We start from the raw sequence: 27,584 nt of genomic DNA, 5'->3' as shown, positions 1-27,584 counted from the left end.
CTGTAATAAGAGGAGGCGATGGAGGAGGTGGGTAGAAGAAAGAGAAACAGAGGAGAGGAATGAAGCAAGAGTGGAGGAGTGGGTGGCTAGAGGTGGTAAAAAGTGAGGGAATCGACTGAGAAAGAACGACACAAAGAGGTGAGGGGGTGAACGGGAGAGGTAAACAAGGGATGGGATGATGAAAGAGACAAATACTGAGAGTTGTGGAGGAAAAAACAAGAAAAACAAGCCTACCTCAAATTCCACTAATGCCTCAAAGTTTTCAGGTAAACGCAGTGCAGCAGCTGCGCAGGGAGGCAGAGGGAAATGCTTTGCTCTGCTTCCATCTCTGAGTCTGCGAGGAGACGCTGGTGCCAACAGGCAGGCTCAACGCTCGCACAAATACTGGCGATTTCTCAGTGAGCGAGGCAGCGAGTGCTCTGCCTCCTACTGCCTCCTGATGCTCTGATTAAAACACTAATGTGTGGCTGTGTGTGTGTGTGTGTCTGTGTGTGTGTGTGTACTGTATATACAGCCAGTGAGAGAGAGAGAGAGCACTTATGTCTGCTAAGTGAACTAGATTGGTGTTTAAAGTGTGACAACAGGGGGTCATTCTGGAGCTATAAGTGGACAGCAGAGAGAGTGAAGGCAAATCAGTTCATGTAAACCAAACGCAGCATGAGAGCACATCTAACAGCTGTGATATTAAACCTTAAGGCCCAACATGTTTCCCCAGACAGAAATGATGACGTAAAAATCCTTGCAACGTTCTGCCTTGTGCCTCATTTTTAGCATTCAGAGGAGATAGATAAGGCTGCAGACGCTCCTCATGCATCATTGAGAGATGTTGAAACACATTTACAAATGATCCATCCACAGAGCTGGTGCGTGTGCTCAGATTCGAACACATTGTGTGTTTGCAAAGAACCCTGAAAACAACCTCGTAAGTGCAAGAATGAATAACACTTTGTCTGATGAATCCTTTACAAGACAGACTCACGCACACACACACACCTTCTGAGCTTCAGATCACCAACGTAAGCAGATGTGTTACGCATCATGGTGACAATGAAAACCCTTCTACCTGACCATTCTTTACCCATACACCAGAGACACACAGCTTCGTGTTGTAAGGGTCCAGAGATGTTTGACAGCCTGCCTTGCTCGTTCTAAACTTCACCAAACCTGTAAAACTGAGCTGTCTAAATTTTATGTTTAAGTGTACACAGTCAACTATTCACGGACCTCCTGGGACTGTAACAGAGGCAGGCTTCATAATGAAGGTAGAAGGGTAACCTTGAAGTTGCTGGCGAGGAAAATCTTTAAAAAATGAAGCATTAATAGACATAAAACTATCTGACACTCCCGTCTCACTCCCAATCTTCATTTCAAATGTGGTCATCATGTCCTTGCAGCAAAACGGAGGAATAGAGAAAGAGATAGCAGTGTGCTTGGTGAACTTTGCATTTGGGGATAGTAGATTCGCCAGAAGGAAAGAACTAACTGATATGCATTTCTCTCTTAGTGTTTACTTCAATGTCCTTCCTGACCTTCTGACCATGCAACATACACCAATCAGCCAAAACATCACAACCACCTATAGGCCCCATCTCCTCAGGCGAGGCCTCCATGGACTGTACTTGTATGTTGGTATGGTAGTAACTGACCGCTGCAGACCAGGAACACCTCACAAGAGCTGCAGTTTTAGAGATGCTCTGACACAGTCATGTAGCCCAAGGGTTCTCAAACTTTTCAGCCCTCAACCCCCAAAATATAGGTGCCGAAGACCTGCAACCCCCGCTGTCCCTCAAAGTGATTAAATGTTGCTTCTTACTTAATTTAGCTGGTCTGTAGAAAATTAACCTAGCTACGTGCACATGTGGCTATGTTTCCTGTGCTGTTATGAATGAACCTGCTGCTAGTGATGCTTTTGTGAATTAACTGTTAAATAACCCTAAGCCCGGCTGCATGCTGCAGTGGGAAGGTTCCTGGTTCGAGTCCCCAGTCGGGCATGTTCTCCCTGTGCATGCATGGGTTCTCTATGGGTACTCTGGCTTCCTCCCTGAGTCCAAAAACGAGGTTGATTGGTCACTCTAAATTGCCCATCGGTGTGAGTGTGCGTGAATGGTTGTCTGTCTTTCCATGTTTGCCCTGTTGGTGACCTGTCCAGGGTGTACCCTGCCTTCCGCCCGGAGTCAGCTGGGATTGACTCCAGCCCCTCATGACCCCAAACGGGATAAGCGGTCAAGATAATGGATGGATGGATGGATGACCCTAACCTTAGGAGTCATCTGGTAACAAAGAAAGGCAAAAAACTAAGGGAAAATTGGTATTTGCAATACGGCTACTATATTTTTCAATATTTTTCAGATTTTAGATTTTAGATTTAGATAACTTTTTAAAAAAAGTTGATGTGCTCCAAACATCAATTTACTAACTGTGGACTAAATGTTCACTTGCTGCCTAACATGCCTCACTGACTGACAGGTGCCATTGAAAAAGGATAATCTATGATATTCACTTCATCTGTCAGTGGTCATAATGTAATGGCTGATAGTGTATATTGAGAAATCGAAAACAAACAAAACCTTTCTAAATAAGTTTCTCTGTGTCTACTTCTCTGACTCCTCTCACTCTGTCTGTTTAAACTTGAAATCTCAGGTTACACGAAAGATCAGAAGTCGTGTGAGAATGAGTCAAAAGTCTGAAAGTGAATCATTCGTGTTAGAGTCTCAAGAAACTTTCACGTCTTCTTCCAAACTTGTCTTGAACATGACAGGATAGCAATTAGCGTCAAATTCACTAAGAAGATAAAAGCTTTCATGACATTTACGGCTGTGCTGTGATCAGTCGTGCGCTCCATGTTCTTGTAATGTGCTCATTAGTGCGGCCCTGCTATAATCATCATATTAAATATCGTTTTCAGAACACTGCAAAGGTAATGAGACAAAGAGGAATACAAAGAATATGATTTAGGTGGAACTAGAAAGTTAATCTGCTGATTTATGCAAGTGAGAGATCCACACGATGTAAGTCCAATAAATCTACTTGAGAGAAGCAAACAGGCCTAATGAGAAATGGTCACAGCCCGACAGCGTCAGGAGCAGCTCTACAAGTGAGAGAACTAACCGCCTCAAGGCAAAGTTTTCCACCTCTCGCAGACACAACATGTTATTAAGTTATTCTCGGCTCTGAGTCGCAGGCTGAGGGTGACGGGATCTGTCGAGATTTAAAGCACGAGCTGTTTTTAGCAAGGAATAAATTATAACTTGATGTCACATGAGAAGGTGAGGTGATGCTGAGGGAAAGATCAATCTGCTGTTTGGGTGAGAAGTGAAGAACTGACAGTCTGGGCCACTGAACCCAAACAGATCATTTGCACAGACATGATACTTTAATGAACTCAAATTAAATCTCTGCTCAGTTTTATAGAAATCTAAAGACAGTAGAAACTTAGAATTACAAAGATAACATGCACATTTAAAAGCCTTCAGACTTTTCAGTACCCCTAATTTAACACAGGATGGAAATGTGCTGCTTATGGTACATGTTTGAGCTCTTTGTAAGGTAGATACACACACATACACACATGTTATCCTCTGCTTTGTGTGATTCTTACCCAGGTTGCTGTACGTGGCACTGCACTGGCTGGAGGCGGTGGAGTGGGAGTGATGGGAGTTGTTCCCATCCTCCTCCTCAGGCTCTCCGAGGCTGGCGCTGCCCTCGCTGGCAGAGGCCGGTGTCGTACCCCGGTTGGCATGGCCCTCCTCACTCTCCCCGAGCACCAGCCCCAGATTCACTTTGGCAGGCAGGGAGGCGGCGCCGGGCAGCTCTCGGTCCCTGGCATGGCTGGCACTGACTGGTACCTGGCTGCAGATGAGAAAGAGAGAGAGAGAAAGAGAGAGAGGAGTGGTTTAAAGATGAAAATGTGGAGAATTGCTCCATTAACGGTCTGATGGACTGATTTCCTTTCCTTCTCCCTTTGGCTGAAAACCATGATAATTGTTTGCACCGCTTTTAGCTTGCTCATTCATCTGTTGATGTCAATTGAATTGAATTATGCATGAACATGTCTGTAAAACAAGTCAGGAAAAAGCAGGAACTAATAGTGAGTTCTATTGCAGGAACTTTGTTGTTTATAGATCGTAAACACTTCTATTGAGAAGGGCTTTAATGCATCATTGTTGGCTTTCACCAATGAAAGACAGCTATTACTACTGATTCATGATTCTTCATCTTATCTAGTCAGTTTTGTCTCTCAATTCAGTCAGAATCTCTTCATCAGCTCACTTCTTTCTTCTCTAAAAGTGATGAATTGGAGCCAGCACAGCTTGAAGGGGAAGCTTTTGAAGTCTGACGTGTGTCTTATAAAACTACAAATACACTGCCAGACGGAAGGTGGAAGAAAAAGGCAAAGGAGGTCAGAATAGTGTGTCACATTATGTTTTAAAGCACATTTGGTGAAAGTAGGTGAGCAGACTGATCAAAGGGTGAGATTTTAGGATTACACCATAGACTGTATAAATAAAGGACGTAGTATTTGTGACGTCATCCACCTGTTTCTGAAGCGCTGTTTTGAAGCCATTCATGGCGGGAGCCATATTGGAAATGCTGAACTCAACCTAACTTCTCTCGTAGTAGTAGTATTAGTGTGAGGTTAAGAGGCTGGCTTTGAGCCTCCTTACCAACAGCTAGTGTTCCCACCTGTCAATCAAGTTGAAATTGCAGCGTTAGGAAAAAATCCACCCCCCGTACAGTTTGTGCAGATCGAAAAATGAGCTATTCAGACCACACTTGTTCTTTGTACCAGGCTGTGAACATGTTTATTCATGCTGTAAAGATTGGCTTTGTGGACACTTAAGGAACTGCAGTTTTTAACACTTCCTCATTGGCTTCAATTATCACGGAAGGAGGTTGTCGCTTGGGTTACACTCTAAAATATGGTTATAAGATGTCTTTTGAATCAGAAGATCAATTTGATCTGTTTGTCTCATAGACTGTATAAATAATGGACGAAGTATCCGTGACGTCACCCATTTGTTTCTGAAGCGCTGTTTTGAGGCCAATCATCAGCGGGAGCCATGTTGCTGCTGTTGAGCGATTGTGACGTACAGAGGCGGGCTTTGAGCCTCCTAACCAACAACTACAGTGTTCCCACCCATCAATCAAGTCAGCTGTGCCTTTCTCATAACGGAAAACTTAATCTTAATATCTACGAAATTGCAGCGTTATGAAAATATTCACCCCCCGTACAGTGTGCGCCAATAGAGAAATGAGCTATCCAGACTACACTTGTTTTTTGAACCAGGCTGCAAACATGTTTATTTCTGCTGTAAAGATCAGCTTTTTGAATTGGTGTGTATGTGGTTTCTGGTACTTCCAGAGCCAGCCTCAAGTGGACACTCGAGGAACTGCAGTTTTTAACACTTCTGCATTGGCTTCAATTCTCGTGGCCAGAGGTTGCCGCTTGGGTTACACTCTTAAATATGGTTGTAAGGTGTCTTTTGAATCAGATAGTGAGGGTATGTGAGCAAAACGAACACACACCTGTACAAGAGAGAACATTTTGATCTGCTTGTCTGCACGCTGGAAAGTGTAAAAAGCAGCAACATGACTGCAAACTGTCACCTCAAGAAATGTATGAGTGTAATGAGGAGTGGCATCAAAAACAATGATGCTTCTCTTCTTAATGATTCGTTCTGCTTCATGCTCGTGTTGTAACACAAACATAATGACTAAGAGCTGATGAACATTCGAGTTTCCTATTACACCATGTCACATACTTCATACTGAGCTGACAGTGGCTCAAATGAGTAGTAGCCACTGGAAATCTGGGTCACATCTAACAGTAACTCAGAGTGTGTTAACTCTGCAGACTTGAGATTGCACAGTGACTCCAATCACAGTGTGAAAGCCCCGGGGAGGCTATGAAGAGACTTGTCATACACTGTGGCTCCTTCCTGCCAGAGACGTGGGGAGTTGTGCAGGAGGTCTGCCTCATATGTGTCTCACTAAGAAAATGACACGACCACAACTGGCCTAAGGGCCTGAATCCATCATGCTTTTATTACACTGGAGAGCAGAAATAAATATCTTCTGACATGTGTGGCGTGGTTGAAAACCAGTTTAGAGTTAGGATGTGAGGACTCTGACCAACAGGGAAGAAGAATGCGTGATCATGGGGGTAAACAACGCAGGTTTTAAACATTTTGACTGTGTTTCTTAAAGAAGGAAATGCTGTCAACTTGTTTATTTTTTCGTCAAGGCTACACAGATTGTGTTTTGGTGAGTAATACTGAAAGTGAGAATAACATGATTGCAAGAAAACTCCTCTAGGCAGCTTCAAATGTAGATATATTTATTTTGTCATGGGTGGAAAGAGGCTCAACCAAGGATAAACACCTTTGAAACCACCTGGACACAGACAACGAAAGTCTGAACATGTTTTCGCCTCTATGTTTGCTAATGCATATGGAAGTGTCAATTAACTGGTTCTGATGTTTAAGGGATTATATCTGTAATTCTGTACGCTGATTCTAGTGTTTCTCTCTTTATGCTCTCCATTTGAATACCAAAAACTTACAACAAACTCATACATTTTAACCGCATAAATAACCTTCTTCAAACATGTGGTCCTAAGAGCTTCTAATTAACCTACAGTGTGAAGAAAAATGTTGACACAGCCCTTAATTACAAACAATTAATAGAGAAGTTTCTTGAGAATGAGCCTATGTGGATACCTTGAAGTAACTTTAAGTCATTGATGCCTCTCTGCAACAAAAACACCAAACACAAAGAGTTAAAACATTTCTGTTAGTTCAACAAAGTCTTTCCTTTCACTTTAATCATAGATGGATTCACTGAATCAACAAGTGAGAGGAGATAAGCGCGAGTAGCAAGGCCGTTTCAACACGGCTTTGAAATAATTTTTAACTCAAAAGGTTGTGGCAGAGATCGGCCGGTGTTTTGGTTTAAACAGCGACCCTGTTAACTTCCAACTTCCCAGAAACTCCATCTCTGTTTCAACAGCTGTGTAAACTCCACAGGTTATGTTCAGCCGAAGGTCTCCAGTTTACAGGGTCACTTTTAAAACCGTAACACCGGGAGTGACGCATTCGTGGTGAGTTTCGAGAATACTACTTTTACAAAGCTGTTCTTCTTTTGAAAAGTGTGTGTAATGTTATTGTGGACGGCGGGAGGAATAAAAACACTGCGGTTAATCTACTAATCTACCCAAAAAAGTCATACCCCCCAAGTGCAGTCCAGGGGTAAAGTCACTTGTTCCGGGGTAAAGTTCCTGCGGTCAAAAAACGCCTTAAGTCAACTGCAACTTCAAAATACAGGCAACTTGTTTTTACAGTCACCTGTAAGAGTAACTCTCTGTGTCTCATTCTGAATAAACCTCAGCAGCTGGTGATTCCTAGGAAGTCACCTAAGATGAGTCTCCTCCTCTGATCCCAGTAAATAAGACACTCAAAGCGACCTGCTAACCGGCCTCCCATCAGATAAGAGCTCAGCCGTGGTCTTACAATGTGACCTGTGTGAGACAGTGCAGCCTCAGGCCACCTGGGTTGTGACCACCCATGTCGGGTGACATTCTAAACTGTAGTAGACTTTAACCCTCTTTGTGCAGATCAAAATACCTGTGACCTAGCTGTTGAGCTCGTGGTTGGCCCTGCTTTTTGTTCACTGCATGATCTTTTATATTTTCTGTACATAAAAAATATCTGTGAGTAAAAACAAGAAGGCCACTAAGAGGTCACAGAGCTGTTTTTATAGCTGCAGGTGTTAATATGGGCAGGGCTGGATGACAGTATTGTTTGTAATATCCAGAATTAGATGTGTCACTTCCTTGTACAGTAATCATGATTATGTTTGTTGCTATTATGACTAACCTAATGTGATCACTGGAAAAAGTCCCTAAAAGAAGGCTCAGCTTGAGAGATCATAGAGGTTTTGGTCCATCTGAGTGTTGAGGTCTGTAGTGATGTTTTTACAGAGTCTGATGCACCAGACATTCATGTATCACTAACAAGCAGGCAAGTTTAGCACAGACGTTTACAAAGTTAGAGGTATAAACCATTTCAGACATCTGTCATAATGATAAATAAGGCAGCTGTGTTTGGTGCAGAAGATATGTGATGCAGAGAAGAACATTAGCACACTTTAAAAATTCATGCATTTGTATCTAAAAGAAGGCTATAAATCAAAAAAGTGAAAAAAACCAATCAGATTTTGGACTTTGAAAAAGCAGCACTAGTTTCTAGGAAAACATCAAACATTAGCTACACTCATCTTTAATGTTTTAGTTCCATATGTAAGATCAGCAAACTATTGTTTTTGAACCCCAAACACATTTTAAGCTAATCTAAAGCTAAACATTAGCCCCTTTTCTATGATGCTAATATTTGTGGACGAGTAATCCTAACTTTATTTATATAGCACCTTTAAAAACAAGTGCTTTGACAAACAAAGCATGGTTCGAATAACAAAGTAAACCTTTTGACAGACAGGGAGGAGGAATTTTAACAATGCAAAACAGAAGAATAAACATAAATTAAAGAGAATGAAGTTGTGTGACAATAGACCAATAAATCATTGTTGAAGAGGGTTTTCAAGGATACATAAATTAATAAAATAAATAAATCAAAATAAGTAAATAAAAGCATTAAAAGGACGATAAAGGAGTTTTTTTTTAGAATGAGAGGACGATATCACATCGGTAAAATGATAAAAAGTTAAAAGGATAAATTAGGAACAATAAAATAATAAATGAAAAAAATAAATATAAATTAAAACAATAAATAATCAAATGAAATAAATACAAATTAAAACAATTAATTAGTTGGATAAAAGCCAAAAACAATAATAAAATATCTTCAAGAAAAAGCTAAAATTACAACTTCTGGCAATTTATGATTAGTGTACTGATCATATCAATGCACCCACTAATTTATTTATGTAACCACAATTTTGGGATTGGCTGTTGTGTGTTTGTTATATGTCTGTTAGTATGTTGTTGTATCTTGTCTGTTGCCACTTTATTTGTGGGAAATTGGGCCCCCCATTAAAAGCTTTAAATAGCTTCCTTGGGGTCACCCCTTTCCACACATCCAACCATTGTGGAATGTTCACTGAATATATATAGATGTATATTCGTGATGATGTGTGTGAATAAACCAAAAAAAAAGAAAAAAGTAAAAGCGGTTAGAAGGATGAAGTCACATAAAAGCAAGTCTATAAAAAATGTGTTTTAAGAAGAGATTTAAAAGTTGTCACTGACTCTGCGTGCCTTATCTTGATAGAAGTGAGTATGTTCCTCAAGGAGCACAAAGGGCTATGCAGCATCGTACCCATGGTGTGTTAAAAAAACAGGAGCACTAGGAGAAAACACAGAGCCGCTCATGTGTCTGTCTGAACCCCGGAGCATTATGTCTGAGCAGAGCATCAGATCTGATGTGTTTATGATGTGTCTTTGTGGAGCACGAGCCCCTCTGTGTCTCTGAAAGCCAGCTGATCAATAGCCTCTGAGTTGCCACAGTGCATTACTTTAAAGACAGTTAAAACAAAAAGGCCTACTGTTGTTGTGAGAACAAAGATGAAGTAAATTGTGGAAATATGGAGGCATAAAGACAGAGTTTAACTGCACTCTAATACAGCAGAGATTAGAGAGTTTTAGAGTCAAATACAGTATGAGAAAACCAATGCTAAATGTCTGACGAGTGTGCTTTTTCAGTTTCCTCTTCTCCGTCCACATGAATAGATGTCACTTGTAGTTCTGGTTTTAGCTACCTGGAAGTGCTGCCCTTCATTGTACACAACAATAAAACCAAAAATCCTTCAGAAAAACAAACTATGAAGAGTTAAATGCCAGCCATAACTGTCAGAAATGGCACTCAGTCAAAAAGAAGATTATCTCACGCACTTAATCCTGCATGAACAAAACATCCAGTGTGCATACACTCCTTGAGAGCCCCTTGACACTATAAATACCTTTATGGCTCCTACATGCTTCAATGTCAGGACCTGACTTGTTCAAAACAGAAAGAAGCTGCCCAAGTGCATTTCCCTGTCTCTCAAACCTCTGCTGCATTAAACGAACAAGCTCTTATGCTAAACATAAATCACCACCTCGCTTCAAAAAAGTCTCTGCAGACAGTCAGCAAGACTCTAAACAACCTGGAGGTCACAGGTATACACAAACAAAGGACAGAGAAAGGCTGACTTTCTTACCCACTGTACTGGCTCACACAGCTTCCCATCTGGAAAGCTCGAGTAGGAAGTAAAGGTGAATTCACATTCTAGGTCGAGCAGGAACTGCAGGCATGCCAGTTGTGTAAAATCTCAGTCTTTTGCTGCACAAGTTGTTTCCTCGTCTCCCTCTTTCAGTGTTCTCACCTGTCTAAGGTAATGTGTTTGCCAGTGCAGGAGTCCACGCCCTCTGTTAGCCAATAAAACTGCTTCCAGTCAGAAAATGAAGTCTGCAGAGTTAACCCCTCAGCTGCCAATCAAAACAAACGGCCTTCACAATGACGTGTGTGACCGCTGACCTGTTGGGCTGTTTACTCATGAAGAGTTTAGGTTTCTAAGAAGCTTTAGTGAGCGAGTCATCTCAATTGCTGCTTTAACATTCGCAGAGAAGGTATGTTGTTTCACTCTTAGCCATAAAAAACTGCCATCTGTCAGCAATAGCGGTTAGGTTAAGCGACTGGTAATAAAACCATAATGGAGTTAAATAAATACGGGGACGTTTTATCATCCTTAGTGGCTTTGCAAAAACTTTAAACCTTCATAACTCTGAAGAAGCACTCATTTAAAAAAATAACTATTAACCTTTGAAATGGCCTGTAAAACCAGTCAAACCTGGCTGTTCATTACAATTACAAAGAAGGCTTCCTCATTAAAGCACATTCTTTCTGCAGACCCTGATTTGGTCACTTCCTCCTTAACACCATCAAAGGAAGTTTAGGAACCACAGAAGAGGTAAAGCTATTTCTTTTGTTCGTTTGGTTTTGGGGTTAACCCAAGACGACATTCAAACACCTGAGAGAGGCATCGAATAAACAGAGGAGTAACTCTGTAACTTCACGCCAACACACAGAGAAATGATCTAGTTACTTATTGAAGGTTGGCAGTGAAAGCTGTAAACAGCAGGGTCATAAAAGGTGTTTATGATTGGCTGGCAGACAAGCCCAAAGGTGAAAAGCTTAAAGGTGTCTATCTGGGAGCTTGAACTGGGGTTGAATTTGAGAGATGACTGGTGGGATGCCGCTGTTAAAAAAATTCACACAAGCTCAACCTGTGCTCGGCTCACTCTCATACAACTCAAGGAATTGTTTAGGATTCATTTCTCCAAAGCCCGTTTGTCACAAATGTATCCTTTATCTTCAATTACTGACAGCTGTGATAAATGTCATGCTTCTTCTTGTACCCTAACTCATGTTTTACTCCTGCTCATTATTATCTAGCTTTTGGCAGAGCTACTTTAGCACTATGTCCAAAACACTCTCAGTAAATATTAATGTTTCCCACCATGTCGCCGTATTTGGATGTCCTGAAGACTACCATCGATACATCTCAGAGCAGTCACTTCCTTATTGGCGAGACGCTGTCTTCTTTTTCACTGGAAGTCCACCAAAGTTCCTTCCAGCACTCAATGGCTCAAAGATGTCATGTCTTTTCTAAAACTTGAGACGATAACTCAACTCAACTTTATCTATATAGCACCTTCCTTTCATACATATAAACATGCAGCCCAAAATAATCAGAGAGACAAGAAAACAACTGCAATGGTAAAATCATAAAAAGGCATGGTTATAAATAAAATAAATCAACACAGAGTGGAAAGAAGATATAAAAATAAGGTAGCGTTGACAAGATCAGATGAATAGTTTAAATAAATAAGAAATAAAAAGAAAATTAAATAAGATAAATAAATGTTAAAGCAATGATTAAAATAATAATGCAGCCCAGGGCTAAAAATAAATTACTCCAAATTAAAAGCTAGATTAAAAATGTAAGTCTTTAGTTTACTTTTAAAAGATAAGATAAGATACTCACTAAGAGGCAACTCTGCAAAGTGTTATGATAGCTGGCAATCCTTTCTATCATTCTTCAACACTCTGAAGTTTTTGCCACCTGTTAATGACCCCCAACCCCCATATCTGTTTGTCTGTCTCCTTCCCCATCCATCCATCTTCCTCCGCTTATCCGGGTCCGGGTTGCAGGGGCAGCAGCCTCAGCAGGGAAGCCCAGACACTCCTCTCCCCAGCCACTTCCACCAGCTCTTCTGGGAGGATACCGCCTTTCCCCCTTCCCCCTTTTTATAAAATGTATTTACAAATTTGTATTTTTTGTTGATTATTTATTCATTTTATTGTATTTAGTTTTATTAATATAGTATTATTCTAACTGTTATTAACATTATTATTATATATAGATATTTTTTTTATTTTTTTATTTTTTTTAAGTTATATTTTTGGCCTTTTTGCCTTTATTATATAGTACAGCTGAAGAGAGACAGGAAATGTGGGGAGTAGAGAGTGGGGGAAGACATGCAGGAGGTGGTCGACCGGCCGGGAAACGAACCGGCGACCCCTGCGACGAGGACTGTAGCCTCTGTATGTGGGGCGCTTAGACCGCTAGGCCACCAGCGCCCCATATATAGATATTTTTGGGGAGACTTTGTGTTGTCTTTTTTTCTATGTTCTACTGAAAAATTAAAAAAGGAAATTATGGTTTGTTTTATTTTTTTACTGGAATACCTGGGATGCACAGCATTCAGTTATTATAGTCACTCACTATAAATGTCTTTAAATCACAAAGCAGGTTTTTGTGATTCCCAATCTTGATCTATCACTGTATATTTGCCATATTTTATATTAGAGTTCATTTGCAAAAACAGAAAACTAAATTTTTTATAAATTTTCAAAAAACACATTTATTTTTTAGATAGATTTTTAATAAAGTTAGATTTTTAAGATACCTTTAATTAGTAATGTCATTTTGACTTAGTCAAAGCCACCCAACTTCAGTTGATCGATAATACCTAAAGCTAGTAATAGAAAAAAATGTGTTTTTTGAAACGTTGTTTTAATTTTCTAAAAGTGATTTATCTGTTTTTGCAAATGACTATATAAAAAAAGGTGTCTATGATCTGTGACCTATTGAGCTTGGACAGTATGATTCCACTTAGGCCATAACCCTGTGATTTCTGTGTGAGTGCCTCGGTATACTCAGAGAAATGAACTGTTGTATCTGCATAACTCATAAGGAACGCTTCTTGGGAACATATTAAACTTGAATAATTTCTGTACTTAATGAAAGAGAAGAATCGCAGTTCTTGCAAACAGCTGTTCAGTGTTTTAATGATGAGCCAGATGTTCATCCTGATGTTCGTTGTTAGAAAATGGGTGAAACATAAAGCATGAGGGATACTGCATCTCTATGTCTGACTTCAGCTCTGGACACGTAAGTTCGCTCACTCTAGGACGGAAAAGCCAGAGTGTTATTCTGCTCATCATGATTTGTTTGCTTTAGAGGACACAGACAAACACATACTTCACTTTCTTTAATTGAGAGATCCGTCATCCTCTGTGTAAATTAGGTGGGAACACAATCTTCGCTCTGACTAATGACCTGTATATTTTTTTCATCATACTACTTAGTAACAAACTGGCTGCTCTATGAAATATTCAGTACACCATAATATACTCAATTTGAGCCTGGCATTAACCAGGCATCACATATTAATACTTGATTCCCATTCCATTTGTAATCAAGGGAGTGGAGAAACAGGAAGCTGTGAAAGAAAGAAAAGATGACTTGAGCTGAAGCTTGAAGAGGTGAGAAAACGCAGTGAAATTAGAAAAGAGACAGAATGGGGCCAAGCTCTTGACAGGATGGAGGAGAGGAATATACAAGGATTCACAGTGCTTCAGGCTCAAATGGAGAGAAATGTGAAAGGGAGGAGCGGAAGAGGGGTAAAAATTACCTGAGGAAGACGACGTGATTGTGGGAGGCCGAGAATTCGTAAATAAACCAGGAGATATGATATAAGGGGAATATTATGAGATTGGCAAATTTGGATAAGGGCTAGGTGGGACACATAAGGTACCACCTGAGGTCAACTGTATGAAATGTGGTGTCTGCAAAGCATACGTATATACATTGCTTTGCTGCTAGACGTGTGTGATTGCAGGATGCGGTCTTAGTAACATCAAAATCCCAAACAGCAGTACGAACCCCAAAATACACCAAAGTCAATGTGCTGCGTGCACATGGAAGTAGGCCCTTTGGGAAATAACACAATCCTCCAGAAGAGGCACTGAGGACTGAATGCAGATTGTGTTCAAGTGCTCAAGTAGCAATTTCTAACTTTGGAAGCTCTCATGCCACCTATGAAGCCCCTTCTTGATTGCTGCCTGGTTATCACTTTGACATATCATTTATTAATCGGGTGGTTGCATTATTTGGGTCAGCAACTCTTTCACGTACCGAGACACAATTTTAAAGCTTCCTGGCACAACAAGAGCCTACATGTGACCAAGCAGAAAAAACTGGTGTTAAAAATGAAGCAAATGTGGAAATTGCATTGATAGTCCACTTGAGGCCAAGGAGACCCTGAAGGAGCACACATTTAAGTATCATACAAAATTAGACAGGTTCACAGCCTGGTACAGATAACAGTTTGGGTTTCTATACTTGTGATAAGTGTTCAGGGGTGAATATTATCTCATAACTTTTGATTATATAAGGGTAAGAGTTTTGTATAATTCAGGATAATTACATGAGGAGCGGATTTGCCGTCAGGTGGGTGTGTTGTGGCTCTTTGCCAGGCAGCAAGGCTGTGGCCTCAACTCCACCTCTCTGCTAGTTTCTAGCTTAACAGGAAGTTAGTTGTAGTCAGCATATTCAGAGGAGGTGGGTGAGAGGAGGATGTTAACCAAGCCGACATCCATCATGGACAATCCCTCTCACCCCCTGCATGAGACTGTGGGGTCCCTGAGCAGCTCCTTCAGCAGCAGACTGAGACTCCCACCCTGCAGGTCGTTCATCCCATCTGCAATCTGACTGTTTAACAGCAGCACTACAATGTCCCGTTAGTCATCTGTCATCATCTCTTTTTGCTCAGCTAGCTCTGGCAGCTATTTTGTGACTTGGCACTATGTCTCCTTCTTCCCGGGTCATTATTTATTATTCACACCCACATACTGATTGTAAACATCCCATATTTGAGTTGCACTGTGTTTTCAATAAACTGGTGTTTCTCTATCTGTGCAATAACCTACCTTGCAATCCATTCATAACATAGAAGTGTACATAGTGATTCTATCTGAATAATTGCAACATTTTATTTTATTTTATTTTACCTTTATTATCATTGTCATCATTTCCTCATGGCTCGATTATTTCTGTTCTCTCTTCATTAGCCTCAATAGATCTTCTCTTGACAGACTACAATTAATCCAAAACGCTGACCCCAAGACTGCTAACCAGGTCCAGCAAAACAACTCACATCACCCCCATCCCATTCTCCTTACATTGGCTGCCAATCAAATTCAGATTACAGTTTAAGATCCTCATATATATATATATTTTTTCAATATTTTTTTTATTGTTTTTTTTTAAATACAAAGCAAAAACAAAAACAAACAAATAAACAAACAAACAAAAAACAAAACAAAAACAAACAAACGTAAAAAGACCATACAAAGCCGCCAATTAGGATGCGTACTCTGGAGTGCTATGCGTCAAGTCTGCATATATAAAGAAATACTCCACTTTCATCACACGTCAGCCTCATCCAAAAAGGCAAGGAACGGGCTCCAGATAGCTGAGAATGTCTTCACAGAGCTAGATTGCAGGAACCTTAGTCTCTCTATTTGTATGACTGAAATCATGTTAGAAATCCATTCCTGAATAGAAGGAGAAGATGGGGACTTCCATTGTTTCAAAATAAGTCTCTTGGCAACTATCATCCCCAGTGTTAGTGATCGTTGCACAGAGGAGGAGAGATCCTAAGATCCTCATATTAACATATACAGCTACCCATCTTCAAGCACCCACTTATATTTCCGACCTGCTCCACCCTTACATCCCCAGTAGACCCCTCAGATCCTCAGATCAGGGTCTGCTGTGAGGCTAAAAGAAAAGGTGGCCATGCCTTAGAGGTTGTGGCTCCAACTCTGTGGAACAATCTTCTGGCCCAAGTGCGCTTCATGGTTTTTGACCATCTTATTTAATTTGTTGTTATTCTGTCTGCTTTCATCATTGTCTTATTTATTACACATTGTATTGTCTTGTCCATATTGATTCTCTGTGAAGCACTCTGTGACTATGCTCTGTGAAAGGTGTTATGCTAAATAAACCTTACTTACTATTATTATTTCAACTATTCTACGTTAATTAACTATGTAAGCACATTGTTGTATTCCCCTGTCCCGTGTTGTAAGCTGCTGGAACAAAAAGAGTTTCCCCCAGTGTGTGATCAATAAAGTATATCTCATCTAATCTAATCATATCCAATATGGCAGCCTTCATCTTTGAGCTTCATAAAACCAGAAACTAATGTGTGATGTCACTTAGACAATGTCTATGTTACATATAGTTTATGCTTCCGGTTGAGCGATGAGCATTTTGATTGGAGGCTGGTTTTCATGCAGTTGTTAGTACTCAGTCAGACATTTTTTACCCTACTTTGGTGTGAAGTACTTATTAACTAGCGCTTAAAAAAGCATGAATCTCTTCAGCTTGTATTATTCAACTCTGTGATGATTAGAAGAACTTTAGCAGCCATACTTTCGGTTTATAACTATCCTGATGGATGAGCTTTTGTTTGGCCGCTGCAGCATCCATCTAACTGATTACCATCTCTGAGCACTTCTGGGCACTCAGCTTCTCAGAAAAACAAGTTACACTCCACAGCACTCACAAACTCATGATGTAATGCAGAAAATGCAGGGTATGAGGAACATCTGGGTTATCTATATTGACTTTATCTTAGTTTATCTTTATTTTAGTTCTATTACACACACTGCAGGAAACTTACAGAAAGGGCTATTAGACTGGTTATGGTGGATGTGTGTGTATGTGTTTAATAATAAGGCTTTGATGCAATTTGAGAAGGCTAAAGCGACTCCTCCACCTGAAGCAGTGCTTTATGAAGGAAGGGTTGGATGGACTGTTGTTGGTTGACTTGTACCACACTGAGGTTCCTTCCTTAAGGGAGGACCGCTGAGACGGAGCCTGCTATTCAGGTAATAGATGACATTAGCAAAGACACCACATAGACCGTTCAGCCTTCTTAGACGTCTGGGCGAGTGTGCGAGCAGACACGGCAAATTGAAATCAAACGCCTCTAGAATATGCGATGAGGAATATGTTTAATGGGAAGAGAAGCACCCGTGGTGCCGTGGTGAAGTAGAAGGCAAAGGTTTGAGAGTCTTAATTTAAAGCTAGGTCGCATGAATGCTCTGAAGGGAATGCTTGTGGTTAATGTTAATAAAGCATTGCATGTAAACTAATGAATTAGACCTGCAGGGGGAGATGTAGGAAGACTCTGAACTTTGGCAGATTAATAAAAAAACAACTTCAGGCCTCAAAGACAAAGCATATTAAAAACTATTTGTGTAAAGGCAATATTGACTTTATAGCAGCTTGAAGTAACAATCAACTCTTAGAAATACTTCTCGACTTTCTGGTGCAACTGCATCTCTTTTGAGAGACCCTACAAGACGTTAGTGCCAGGATTACTGAATTTGAAAGAGCTGCAATCCCACAAATCTTATGTCATCATCTTTGAGGAAGGCTGGGTGCAATCAAACAGGGAAAAACATTGCAAATACTGAGTTTATAAAACTGCCTTGTTTTCTTTCTTTTTGTCTGCTTACGTTTCTTTTTGGTGAATTTTAAATTTGCAGGAGAGATTGGCTGCAATGTAACATACCCCTTTTCCACTGAGGTAGTTTCAGGGCCGGTTCAGAGCCGGTGCTCAATTGAGAACAAGAAGGTTCCAGAGCAGCACCAACTCTTTGCTGGTCTAGAACCGCGAACCGCTTATGTCAGGGGCGAGGGGCGAGGTTGCCGTGACCAAAAAGACAAACCAAACAAGTTTCCGCCATTTTCCTGCAGCGAAACATTTCAAAGACGAAGCTAATGGATTCCTAGGCTACACCATCAAGCATGCCACATTGTCCGCCATCTTTGTTATTGTGAGGGAAAGTTCGCGCTAACCCTGCTGGGACATAGAATTGACGTCACGACATGGCTCTTCCACTGGCCCAAGCGGATGGAAAACCAAAATGGTGCCAAGTTGGTTCGCAAGTTGAACCAGCTCCGAAGCAGCGCAAGCACCAGCCCGGAACTAAAACCAGGTTCACGTTAGTCAAAAAGGGGTAACAGAGGGAACTACTGATTACTCCAGTTGTTACTCACTAAATGATTTCTTTGAACAGGAAGTATTAGTTGGTAAGAGATTAAAAAGATGGGAGTACTCAAAGAGGAACTGTGCATGATGTTTTTGTGTCTATATCATAGTTTACATATTCTATTTAAGAGGAAGTCATCAAAACACTGAGGCTGAGCTTGTGTGTTGTTGTTATGATCTCAACTTTGACACTGGGGGGTTTTATTTGCCCATGTTGATGTGGATTTATCTTGAGATATAGAAATAAAGTATTCTGGGACAAATACCTTAAGTCCTTGCTGATGGTGTCACATCCAGTGTTGTATGACACTGGTGTCTGCCCAGGGCTGGATGGCTCCTTGCTCTCATCAGTGGTCAGTGCTGTGTTGTCTTTGCACTCCTCTACTCGTAGTTCTCCCTCTCCATCACCAGGGCTGCCGCCGCTCTCTGGTTTGTATGTGAAGATGATGGTTGGCTTCTGGGAGGGATCCTCTGGTTTGGCCTCGGTGAACCAGTGATGTTGTTGGACCGGTGGTGGGGGAAGTATGTGAATGACTGTTCCATCGATCCCAACCAGTTTGCCTTTCTCCTTCTCTCTCTCTGACTTTTCTTTCTGCTCATCCTCGTCTTTCCGTCTGCGAAAGAAGCTCTTAAAGGAGATCCAGCGTTTGGGTTTAGAGCTATCTGCTGAAATCCGTCTCCCCTCTGCACCTGGACTGAGTTCACCTTCAGCTGGGCGTACAGGAGAACTGGAGGCAGAGCTCTTGGTCCAATTGCCAAAATGTCTCTGGAGGATGTTGGAAGCGTGGTAAGGGGAGGATGTGGATCTCGGAGGGGGGAAGGGGGCATTGGGCTCTGAACGGGGGCTGGAGAGTGGGACAGCAGCAGAGGCGCTCTGTGATTTGGACAAAACTTTAGAAGGCGTGTCCTTCTTGGGTTTAGAGAGACAGCCATCAGTTGCGGAAAAGAGAGATTTGGGTCTTGCTAGGGTCTCCTTCATAGCATCAGGTGGAAGAGCATACAGCTCCTCAGAGCTGAGGGTTTTGGCTTGTGCTGTAGGTGTGTCTGGAGGAGAATGGGGAGGCTGGATAGAGGCCACAATTTGTAAAAGCACAGCACTGGCCTCCTCGCGATGGCTTCCCAATGTCCCAGGAGACAAAGCTGAGTCTGTGTTATCATTACTGCAAGGAGCGTCCTCGCTTGTCTTGCAAATGCGTGTAACAGAATTAGTGTTTGAGCTGGTTTTGGGCAGATTTGGATTAATGGCAGGGGAATTTGTTGATGCAGTAGGAGAGAGGGCCCCGGCTGAGGAGCTCATCACAGTGCTTGTCACAGTGCTAGAGTCTGTAGTGGTTCTAGGCTGTAAATTTGGAGCTTTTGACACTGCTTCAGGTGAAGCTTTAGTCTCTTCAAAAGAGGCTCTCTCTGATGTGCCTTTACCAGACATACTTTTCTCTGTTGTGGAGGACTGAACACTCTCAGAGGATCCGATCTCTTCATAAGTATGGCTGGTTGCCCTACTACTAACCCCTTTTGGCTGTGGCAGTTCCCCACTAACTCCCAAGAAGCTCTTGTACACAGCTAGGTTGTCATATGCACTTGGATTGATAACAATAGGGACTTTAACCGCATTCTTGGAGCTTCGGGCATAGGCTGGCTCATCTCGGATAATAATAGGAAAAGGAGGCATGCCGGCGTTGTTGAAACTGTTGAACTTGATTTCTGATAAGTTGGGGGATTTCACAGGAACAGTTCGAGAGGAGGACAGCCCGGCAATGGGAGAAGTGGGAGCTGACTTGTGGCTGCAGTGCTGAGCAGGGAAGGAAGGGCCAGAATTACCCCCAACTCCCAGCTCCACTTTAGGTATCTTTTGACGAGGACTTGTGCTTGACGTCCATACTTCCTGGTACCGTATGCTCCCTGTTTTTTTCCGAGGGGGACCTGGAAGAACTGCAGACATAGGTGATGTAGGCATCACTGCGGGAGCAGGAGATACAGGGGAGGTTGGAGACAGAGGTTGACCTGAAGGAGTGCTACAGAATGATGTAGGGCTGGTAGGCATGGACAGGTTTTTGGGCTTCGCAGTAGAGTCTGGAATTGGCTCGTCTTTATTGGCCATGGAAGCCGACACGTCCACAACAGTGTAAGGCTTACAGATGAGCGATTTTTCTAAATTCACCACACGGTATGGTTTAGCTTGTTCCTCTGTGGGACTAAAACTGATGGTGACTGGCTGACCTGGAAGAGCCTGGGGCATTGGCATCCCTTCCCTGCCATCTTGTTCCTCTAATCTAATGGCAAGAACAGCCTTGTGTGTTTCAGTCACTTTGAGTGGACTCAGTGCTCTGTGGACGGGCTCCTTTTTCGGAGAAGTGCAGGGTATTGATGCCTTGGATGTCGGCGAATGCAAGCCATTCCGAAGAGCACAGGGGGCGCTGCTTCCACTGCTGGAAGTTGTCCGTGAATCTTCAGGTAGAGATGATGACGAGTCTGGAGAAGTTGTCGACTCTGAATTTGATATGAAACCACTGCCTTGCATATCATGGGGCCCATAGGGAAGAAGAACTCCGTTGGAGTCCATTGAGGGGTATCCATTCAAGATCTCATCATAACTGTCATCATAGTCCACCGCACAAATCCGCTGTAGCGAGCGGTTGCGTAGCGGCACAGTGTTCCACTTTTTCCCTGCAGCAAATGGAACAGGGGACATCGTAGCAGCACGAAAGTTCGCAAAACGTGGTTGGCCTCGCATACGGATCTCCATGGCAAGTAACTCTTCATCACTTTCATCCCAGCTCTCATGTTCATCATCATCATCATCATCGTCTTCATAATCATCATCCCTCTCAGTGTCTTCCTCATCATCCTCATCATCATCATCCTCATCATCTTCACTAGAAAACTCTGGGTAGCAGAAGCGACCGCCCTCTTTGCTGATGATCTCTGTGCTGTCGCTGAGAGAGACCCTTTTGAGGGCGGTGCCACCGCTTCCAGTACAGGTACTTCCCATCGCCAGACAGCTCGAGGCAGGAAGGCCTCTTTCCAAGGACCGTTGGTATGAACTACTGATTCGCCCCCAAAACAAGTCTTTTGAACCAGAGAGGGGTGTGGGGCTAAGGCCAGGGCCTAACCCGGCAATTTCTTTCAGGACGTCTGTCAGTCCACTGCTGTTGTTATTTCCAGTAGGGGTCCTGGGGCTGAGGTGCCCATAACCCTCAATCTCCTCACTGCCAGCCTCTCCTTCATTATTGTTGCTGGGCTCCCCTGGCCTCTTACGGTTCAGTCCATTACGATTCCAGACCGTAAAGGCTGAAGTTTTGCCCTGTTCTATCACATTAGGTGGTCTTTGTAGGTTGCCATCTGAGTCCAGTCCTGCAGAAGAGCAGGGCAACATCATAGTAGGTTTAACAGCAATAGTTGGCTTCTTTGCCACGGGTGGACGGAAGTGTCCTGAGCGTGCAGATCCACTGCTGGCCCTCTGGGGGTTGTTGGGGTTAGCTCTGGCCCCTGAAGGAGGTTGATTCTGTTGCTGAGATGTTGGAAGCCTCTGCTCAGAGGGAAGCTTCCTTCCACTACTCTGAGACAGACAGTGCAGACTTTTGGGTTTAAAGCAGTTCTTGCACTCGCCCGGCTTCCACACGTGCTCTGTAAAGGTGCTGCAGGCAGACATGGCTGCTGGTCCGGTGAAGCAGCCAGGTGAGTCAGTGGACAGGGAACCCCTCCATGAAGCTAACAGCTGCGGGAACGGACTGTAGTGCAGCAATGATGAACACTGCAGGCCTCAAATTTGGGGGAAACTGGACCTGGAAAAGAGAAGAGGAGAAAAAGGTAAGTCTAACTTTAAAATGAAATATTGTTCATTTAATTAAAAACATGAATTTCATCTATTTATTGATACACAACTTTCACATATTCAAGCTGTACTGAGTAGTGGGAATGTTCTGCTACACAAGAACAAAATACTCAGTATGCTGAACTGAAGTAAAAATGATACATCAGAACAATAACTGAAGACATATCCTGTATGAGAGAGATTGTATTAGGAGTGTAGTACTAAATTGTCTCCATTAGGTGGCAAACTTTCTCTACTTAGCAGCCTTCCTCTCTGAGGAGCAGTCAACTGATTCCTCCTCACCCTCAACTGGACATGCAAGGCTCAGGAATCAGGGGGCAGAAGTGAAGAGGATTAAGAGAGCTTATTTCTGGATTGCTGTTCTGTGTTGTTGTTGGTGTTTCCGCCAGGCTTAGGTGAGATAAAAGGTACTGATATTGTCATTGAATCAAAATCTCAAATGTCCTAAATCCTTGGAAGTAGATCAGTAACATAGTAAATGGAAATCAAAAGTGCTTCAGTTCAGCTCAGTTCACAGGCACAGAAGTCTGATAAGTGACACAGAAGTGGAATGTCTGACTCTCATGTTTGGAGTATGAAAAATTCAGTCTAAGCATGAAGACATTGAATTCAGGACAAACATGGGTGCAAGGTTATAGCTACAGAACATGCATATTTGAAACGTCCTACTTTCACAACTTGTCAAGACAAACACCAGAATCTCTTTGGATGAAAATGTGGTTGAGTTTAAAAGTTATGTGGTGTTGGATTAACTTAAAACAATGTTCATGACATCTAACTCAAATTAAGGAGGGACAAATGGGGGATTAAACATTTTGTGGACCAAAATCACGACTCCAAGGGAGGCGGGAATTAAGGTCTCGTAGATCAATTATTTCTATCCATTAATTCACGGACTCACGGCTCAGTTTTGTTGAGTCAGACCTCAATCAAACTACAGCTAGCTGCAAAGTTTGTTCAAAGGCAGTTGCAGCTAAAGGTTGCAGCACGACCGACTTATTCCAACATCTTAAACAGAGGGAGAAATGTGTCTCATTATGAGTTGCACAAGATACGGATAATCATTTCAAAACTGTGTCACATACGGCAGGAAAGGTAGACACAGTGTAAAGCTATTTTAGCAATTCAATTCAATTCAAAGCTTTTATTTAATCCTGAGAAGACATTGAAGTTACCCTCCATTGAAACACGAAACAAACAAACATAATTATTCACAAAACAATAGATCCATTAAAACAGATACAATCTGAGACACAGTGGTCAGAGATCTGAGTCTTAAACTCTACAAAGGAGGGGATAGATATCAACTTTAAAGTCTGTTGGAGGGTATTCCATGATTTAGGGGCATCAATGGAGATTTCTGACCTATTGAGTTCAGTGTGAACTCGAGGGCACTCTGGGTTGGCCTAACTGGATAAACAGGACGCGGATGTGGAACTTAAGCCACAAATTTTAATTTTATAACAAGAACAAACATCCGGCCAGATAACAGCGACAACAACCAATGACAGCTGAGTTCTGCAAAGTGTCTGCCTCCAAAGAGCTGACCTCTATGATGACTACAAAGGTGAGCTAATCGAGTTAAGACCTGTTTTGAGTTGTTTCTTTGTCATTGACAAAAATGGTAAATTTAGTTTCCTGTAAATGAATCAAATACTTTAAGCAAGAATCTCCTTTAGTATTCAAACTTGCCTTAAAAAATAACATAAATTCTGTACGAATGCTTTAGTTTAAACCTACGATACTTTACTTCTTAAGCTTTTCAAACCTTGCCAAAAAATTCTGCAACTGATAATGAAAGTAAATACTTAAGTGAGTAAGAGTTTGTGTGATGATTCAGTTGTGTTATAAGGACCCAACCCTGAGTTTTATCAAGTAGAGGCAGGGCTATGACTCACTGCAGGGCTGATATCAACAGGGACGGGTAAATCAGTCTTCTCATCCATCTAACAAGGTCAGGGGTGTCAGATCCTGTACGGACGGATGCTACCATGACAACACCCTGTACCTGCCCAGGGCCAGACACAATAAGGCAGGAACTCTTGAATCAAACTTTGCTGACCAAGCCATGCTGGGTGTTGGAAGATTTATCCTACCACACCGCACAGACTGCATCCTCACAGGAAACCCGGGCTGTAATTCAAACAGTATTTATCAAAACCTGACAGTGACGTGACACGTTCTGTGGCAGACTTTCCACACTTGATGGAATATTTTCTCCCTCACAGACACTCCCCTTGGTGAAAAAAAACTAACTCATTTTATGATTCCTGAGTCGTTTTATCCACTGCTTACCCACGGCCTCCTCAGAACACAACAAGGCAAATTTAAGACTTTGTTTTGCACAGCTGGACTGCAGCCGTGCTCCAGTATTCTTCAAACAGGAAAAACAATCAGACATCTGAGGGATGCATCCATAAAGTGGCATTATTACGAATATTTGAATGATATTTTGCACATGGAGAACATTAGCTTATACAAGGTCAGCCCCTCACAGACTTTCATTTTAATATAATTTCCTCTCAGGCAGACAGCAGCGGGACAGGAGAGAGATAGGGCTCCTATTAGGGCTGGGTGATAATTCCATAACAATAATTATCTTAATACAATAATAAGAACACTGAGCTTCATGCTATACTACTCACCCTGTTGGTATTCTAATTTGCATGAACACCAATTCTCTTTACATTATGCCTTACTTACTTTTAAACTAATCAGATATTATGATGTTTCGTTATATGATTGTCCTCCAGTTAGGGCTGGGCGATAATTCCACATCAATAATTATCGTGATATAATTTTTCTCAATATAAATATATAACAAATGTTCAATAAAAATTCAATATAAATAAACCTGTAATTACACCGCCCAACTCATATAAAGAGAGGGGACGCTAATGTGCCTTAAACACTAGTTGCCACCCAACATTAGACAGAAGAAGACTGCATTGAACAGCCAATCATGTCCCAGAGTGAGAGGTAGGCGGGGCTTAAAGACGTTTGGAGCGGAATGTGAACACAGCTGAGATGAGCCACAGCGACGCGGGAGGATGCTCAAAACCTAGCAGCTCAAATCAGAGTCGTTAGTCTGACACTGTGTCGACTCAGCTTTAACTATAAACTTAATACACTTAGTTAAATATACTTTCAGGATGTGGGTACAGGAAGAGCATATGCTTTCATTCTCTGTAAGGTGACCTCAGGTGACTTGAAAGGTGCCACCAAATAAAATGTATTATTATTACTATTATTATAGAGACAATTTCTGCTGTGCATTTCTAACACATTTAATGTCCACGGGACTGTAGGACAGCAGAACACTGAATGACCGTGATGCGTTCACTGCACTGTGGGAAACAATATCACTCTGCCCGTAACTCTTATTAATCTTAAAGGGGAGTGCACTAATCTTAACAATACTCTATTAAAGCTGATACAGAGTACAAAATTTGATATATTTTTGTTTATGTTTGACTTAAATCAAATCATGCACATAACCTCAATCTGAGAAAAATAAGAATCTACAAACTAAAACGTCACAAAAATTGAATCCTACACAAAAGACCTGCTTCCTGTTAGCACCGTCAGAAATGATGGATTCAAGAAGCTTATCAGAAAACTAAATCCAGATACAAGCTAACAAACCGTCTGGTTTCTTCAACTTTCTCTCAGGACCAAAAATCTGCCTTTAAATTTAAATGAAATTATTGATATCGACTGATAAGAAAACTTGTATCATGATAACATAATTTTCAATATTGCCCAGCTCTACTTCCTATGACATGTTTTTCAATAAAGCCTCTTTCATGTGTTCACTCTCCACAAATCAGATCGATGTTATTTCAAAAAGCATCCACCAGAGTGAATGACATTAAGTAACTCTCTGGTTTCACGCCTGTTTTTTCCCAGTCATGCTTTTCAGAATCAAGAAATGACCAATAAATGTCACAAAGACCTTTCTACACAAACAGAAACCTGAAGTGGTGAAAGTAACAGCATATTCTACTTTCCCCTCAGCCCACATTCACATTCAGTTGTTGTTTTGTTTATATTTTTATCTCCCCTGCACACTCAGGGCTGATATGACACTGCTTATACTAGCCAGAAAACATTACTTATATTTTAGTTTCTCATTAAGCCAGAGGCAAAAAGCAGTGCCGCTATGATACTGACACGACCCCCGCGTCATTTAATGTGGGATGACGGTTGTGCCTCCAGGGCATCAACAATCCAATCTGCTTGACAATCCTTTTATGAAGCATGAAGTCCAGTGTTTTTAGGTCACCCAGCTCGCAATGCGGGACACTTCATATGACACCACACAGAAGGGGAGAGCGACCTGTCTGAAACGAGCAGTCCTGCCTTCCTTATGTAATCCTCTTTTTTTTTCATTGCATGTGAAAATGATCCCATGTGTAGTTTTACTCCTTGCTGTATGAGTGTTTCTTCTCATGGCTACTCATCAGCCTGATAATTGCCTGCTATTTTTGTGTAACTTCCATTATGTAACAGATATTACACAACACTACTAAAATGTGAATAACAATACACAAATCAGTGCAACCAGGGGTGTGTTACGTAAACGTGAAACATGGCAGAAAACACACACACACTCACACACTCATATCATACTGTAAAGGTTACATTCTTATGTGTGTGAGCTTGATCTTTATTGAAAGTTTGTATTGATTCAGCTGTTGCGTGTTTGACAGTGTGACACTGCTGCATCTTTGATTAGAGAGATGTGAAGCAGCACTAAGATGCAAGCAGCAGGCAATTATTGGAAAAGCAGAGTGGAGTCAAATATTTTCTCTCCTGCAGATTTCTGCCAGTTCCTCTACACAGCTCCCCCTGATCTGAAATCATTAAATGTAGAGTTAAAGCTCCATACTAATGGACACAATGATGATTCTAGATTGCATCATATCATTTCTTGAAAGATACATTAAAATATGCCAACTATGTTTTTTCTTCATTGGGGAACTGTCCCTCTGCTCTCTGCTTGGTTATTCTCCTCAGTCTTGTTTAGGTTTATCACTGCCTTGCTTGTCATGCATCTTTGATGAGGTGGAAGCATTGATGTAGTTAATTTAAAAGAATCTTTGATGCATATAGAGTTATAGCTGTCTGAGGGTAAGAAACGACTGCTCTGTGTAGGTGCAGTGTAATTTGAGCTCAAAATGATCAAAGGGACATAAATCAACATGATGGATGGACATCTGTAACTTAAGCAAATTTACTTTATGTGCTTCTATACATGCTGATATCTGAAGTAGAGGGAGTGTGTGATACTTGATGCCTTTCCCAGCATGAAGATAATTTCACGATACATCATTTCTGCAATGA

General features: G+C 41.6%; 1 protein-coding gene across 1 annotated transcript in view; it reads right to left on the bottom strand.

Annotated features, from left to right (window-relative positions):
* Nucleotides 1-27,584, bottom strand: part of peak1 (pseudopodium-enriched atypical kinase 1) — a 164,900-nt gene that overhangs the window by 16,609 nt on the left and 120,707 nt on the right. Inside the window, exons 4-5 of the mRNA XM_034686370.1 lie at nucleotides 18,673-22,188; nucleotides 3,599-3,849 (exon numbers count right to left, since the gene is read on the bottom strand). Coding sequence (XP_034542261.1) covers nucleotides 3,599-3,849; nucleotides 18,673-22,055 — 3,634 coding nt within the window. The 5' untranslated portion in view covers nucleotides 22,056-22,188. The remainder of the gene's footprint in view (nucleotides 1-3,598; nucleotides 3,850-18,672; nucleotides 22,189-27,584) is intronic.

The sequence above is a fragment of the Notolabrus celidotus genome, chromosome 6 (assembly GCF_009762535.1).
Source record: "Notolabrus celidotus isolate fNotCel1 chromosome 6, fNotCel1.pri, whole genome shotgun sequence".
In the NCBI taxonomy this organism is placed as follows: domain Eukaryota; kingdom Metazoa; phylum Chordata; class Actinopteri; order Labriformes; family Labridae; genus Notolabrus; species Notolabrus celidotus.
The sequence above is the reverse complement of the archived record's forward strand: the minus strand, read 5'-3'. Positions and strand labels throughout refer to the sequence as shown.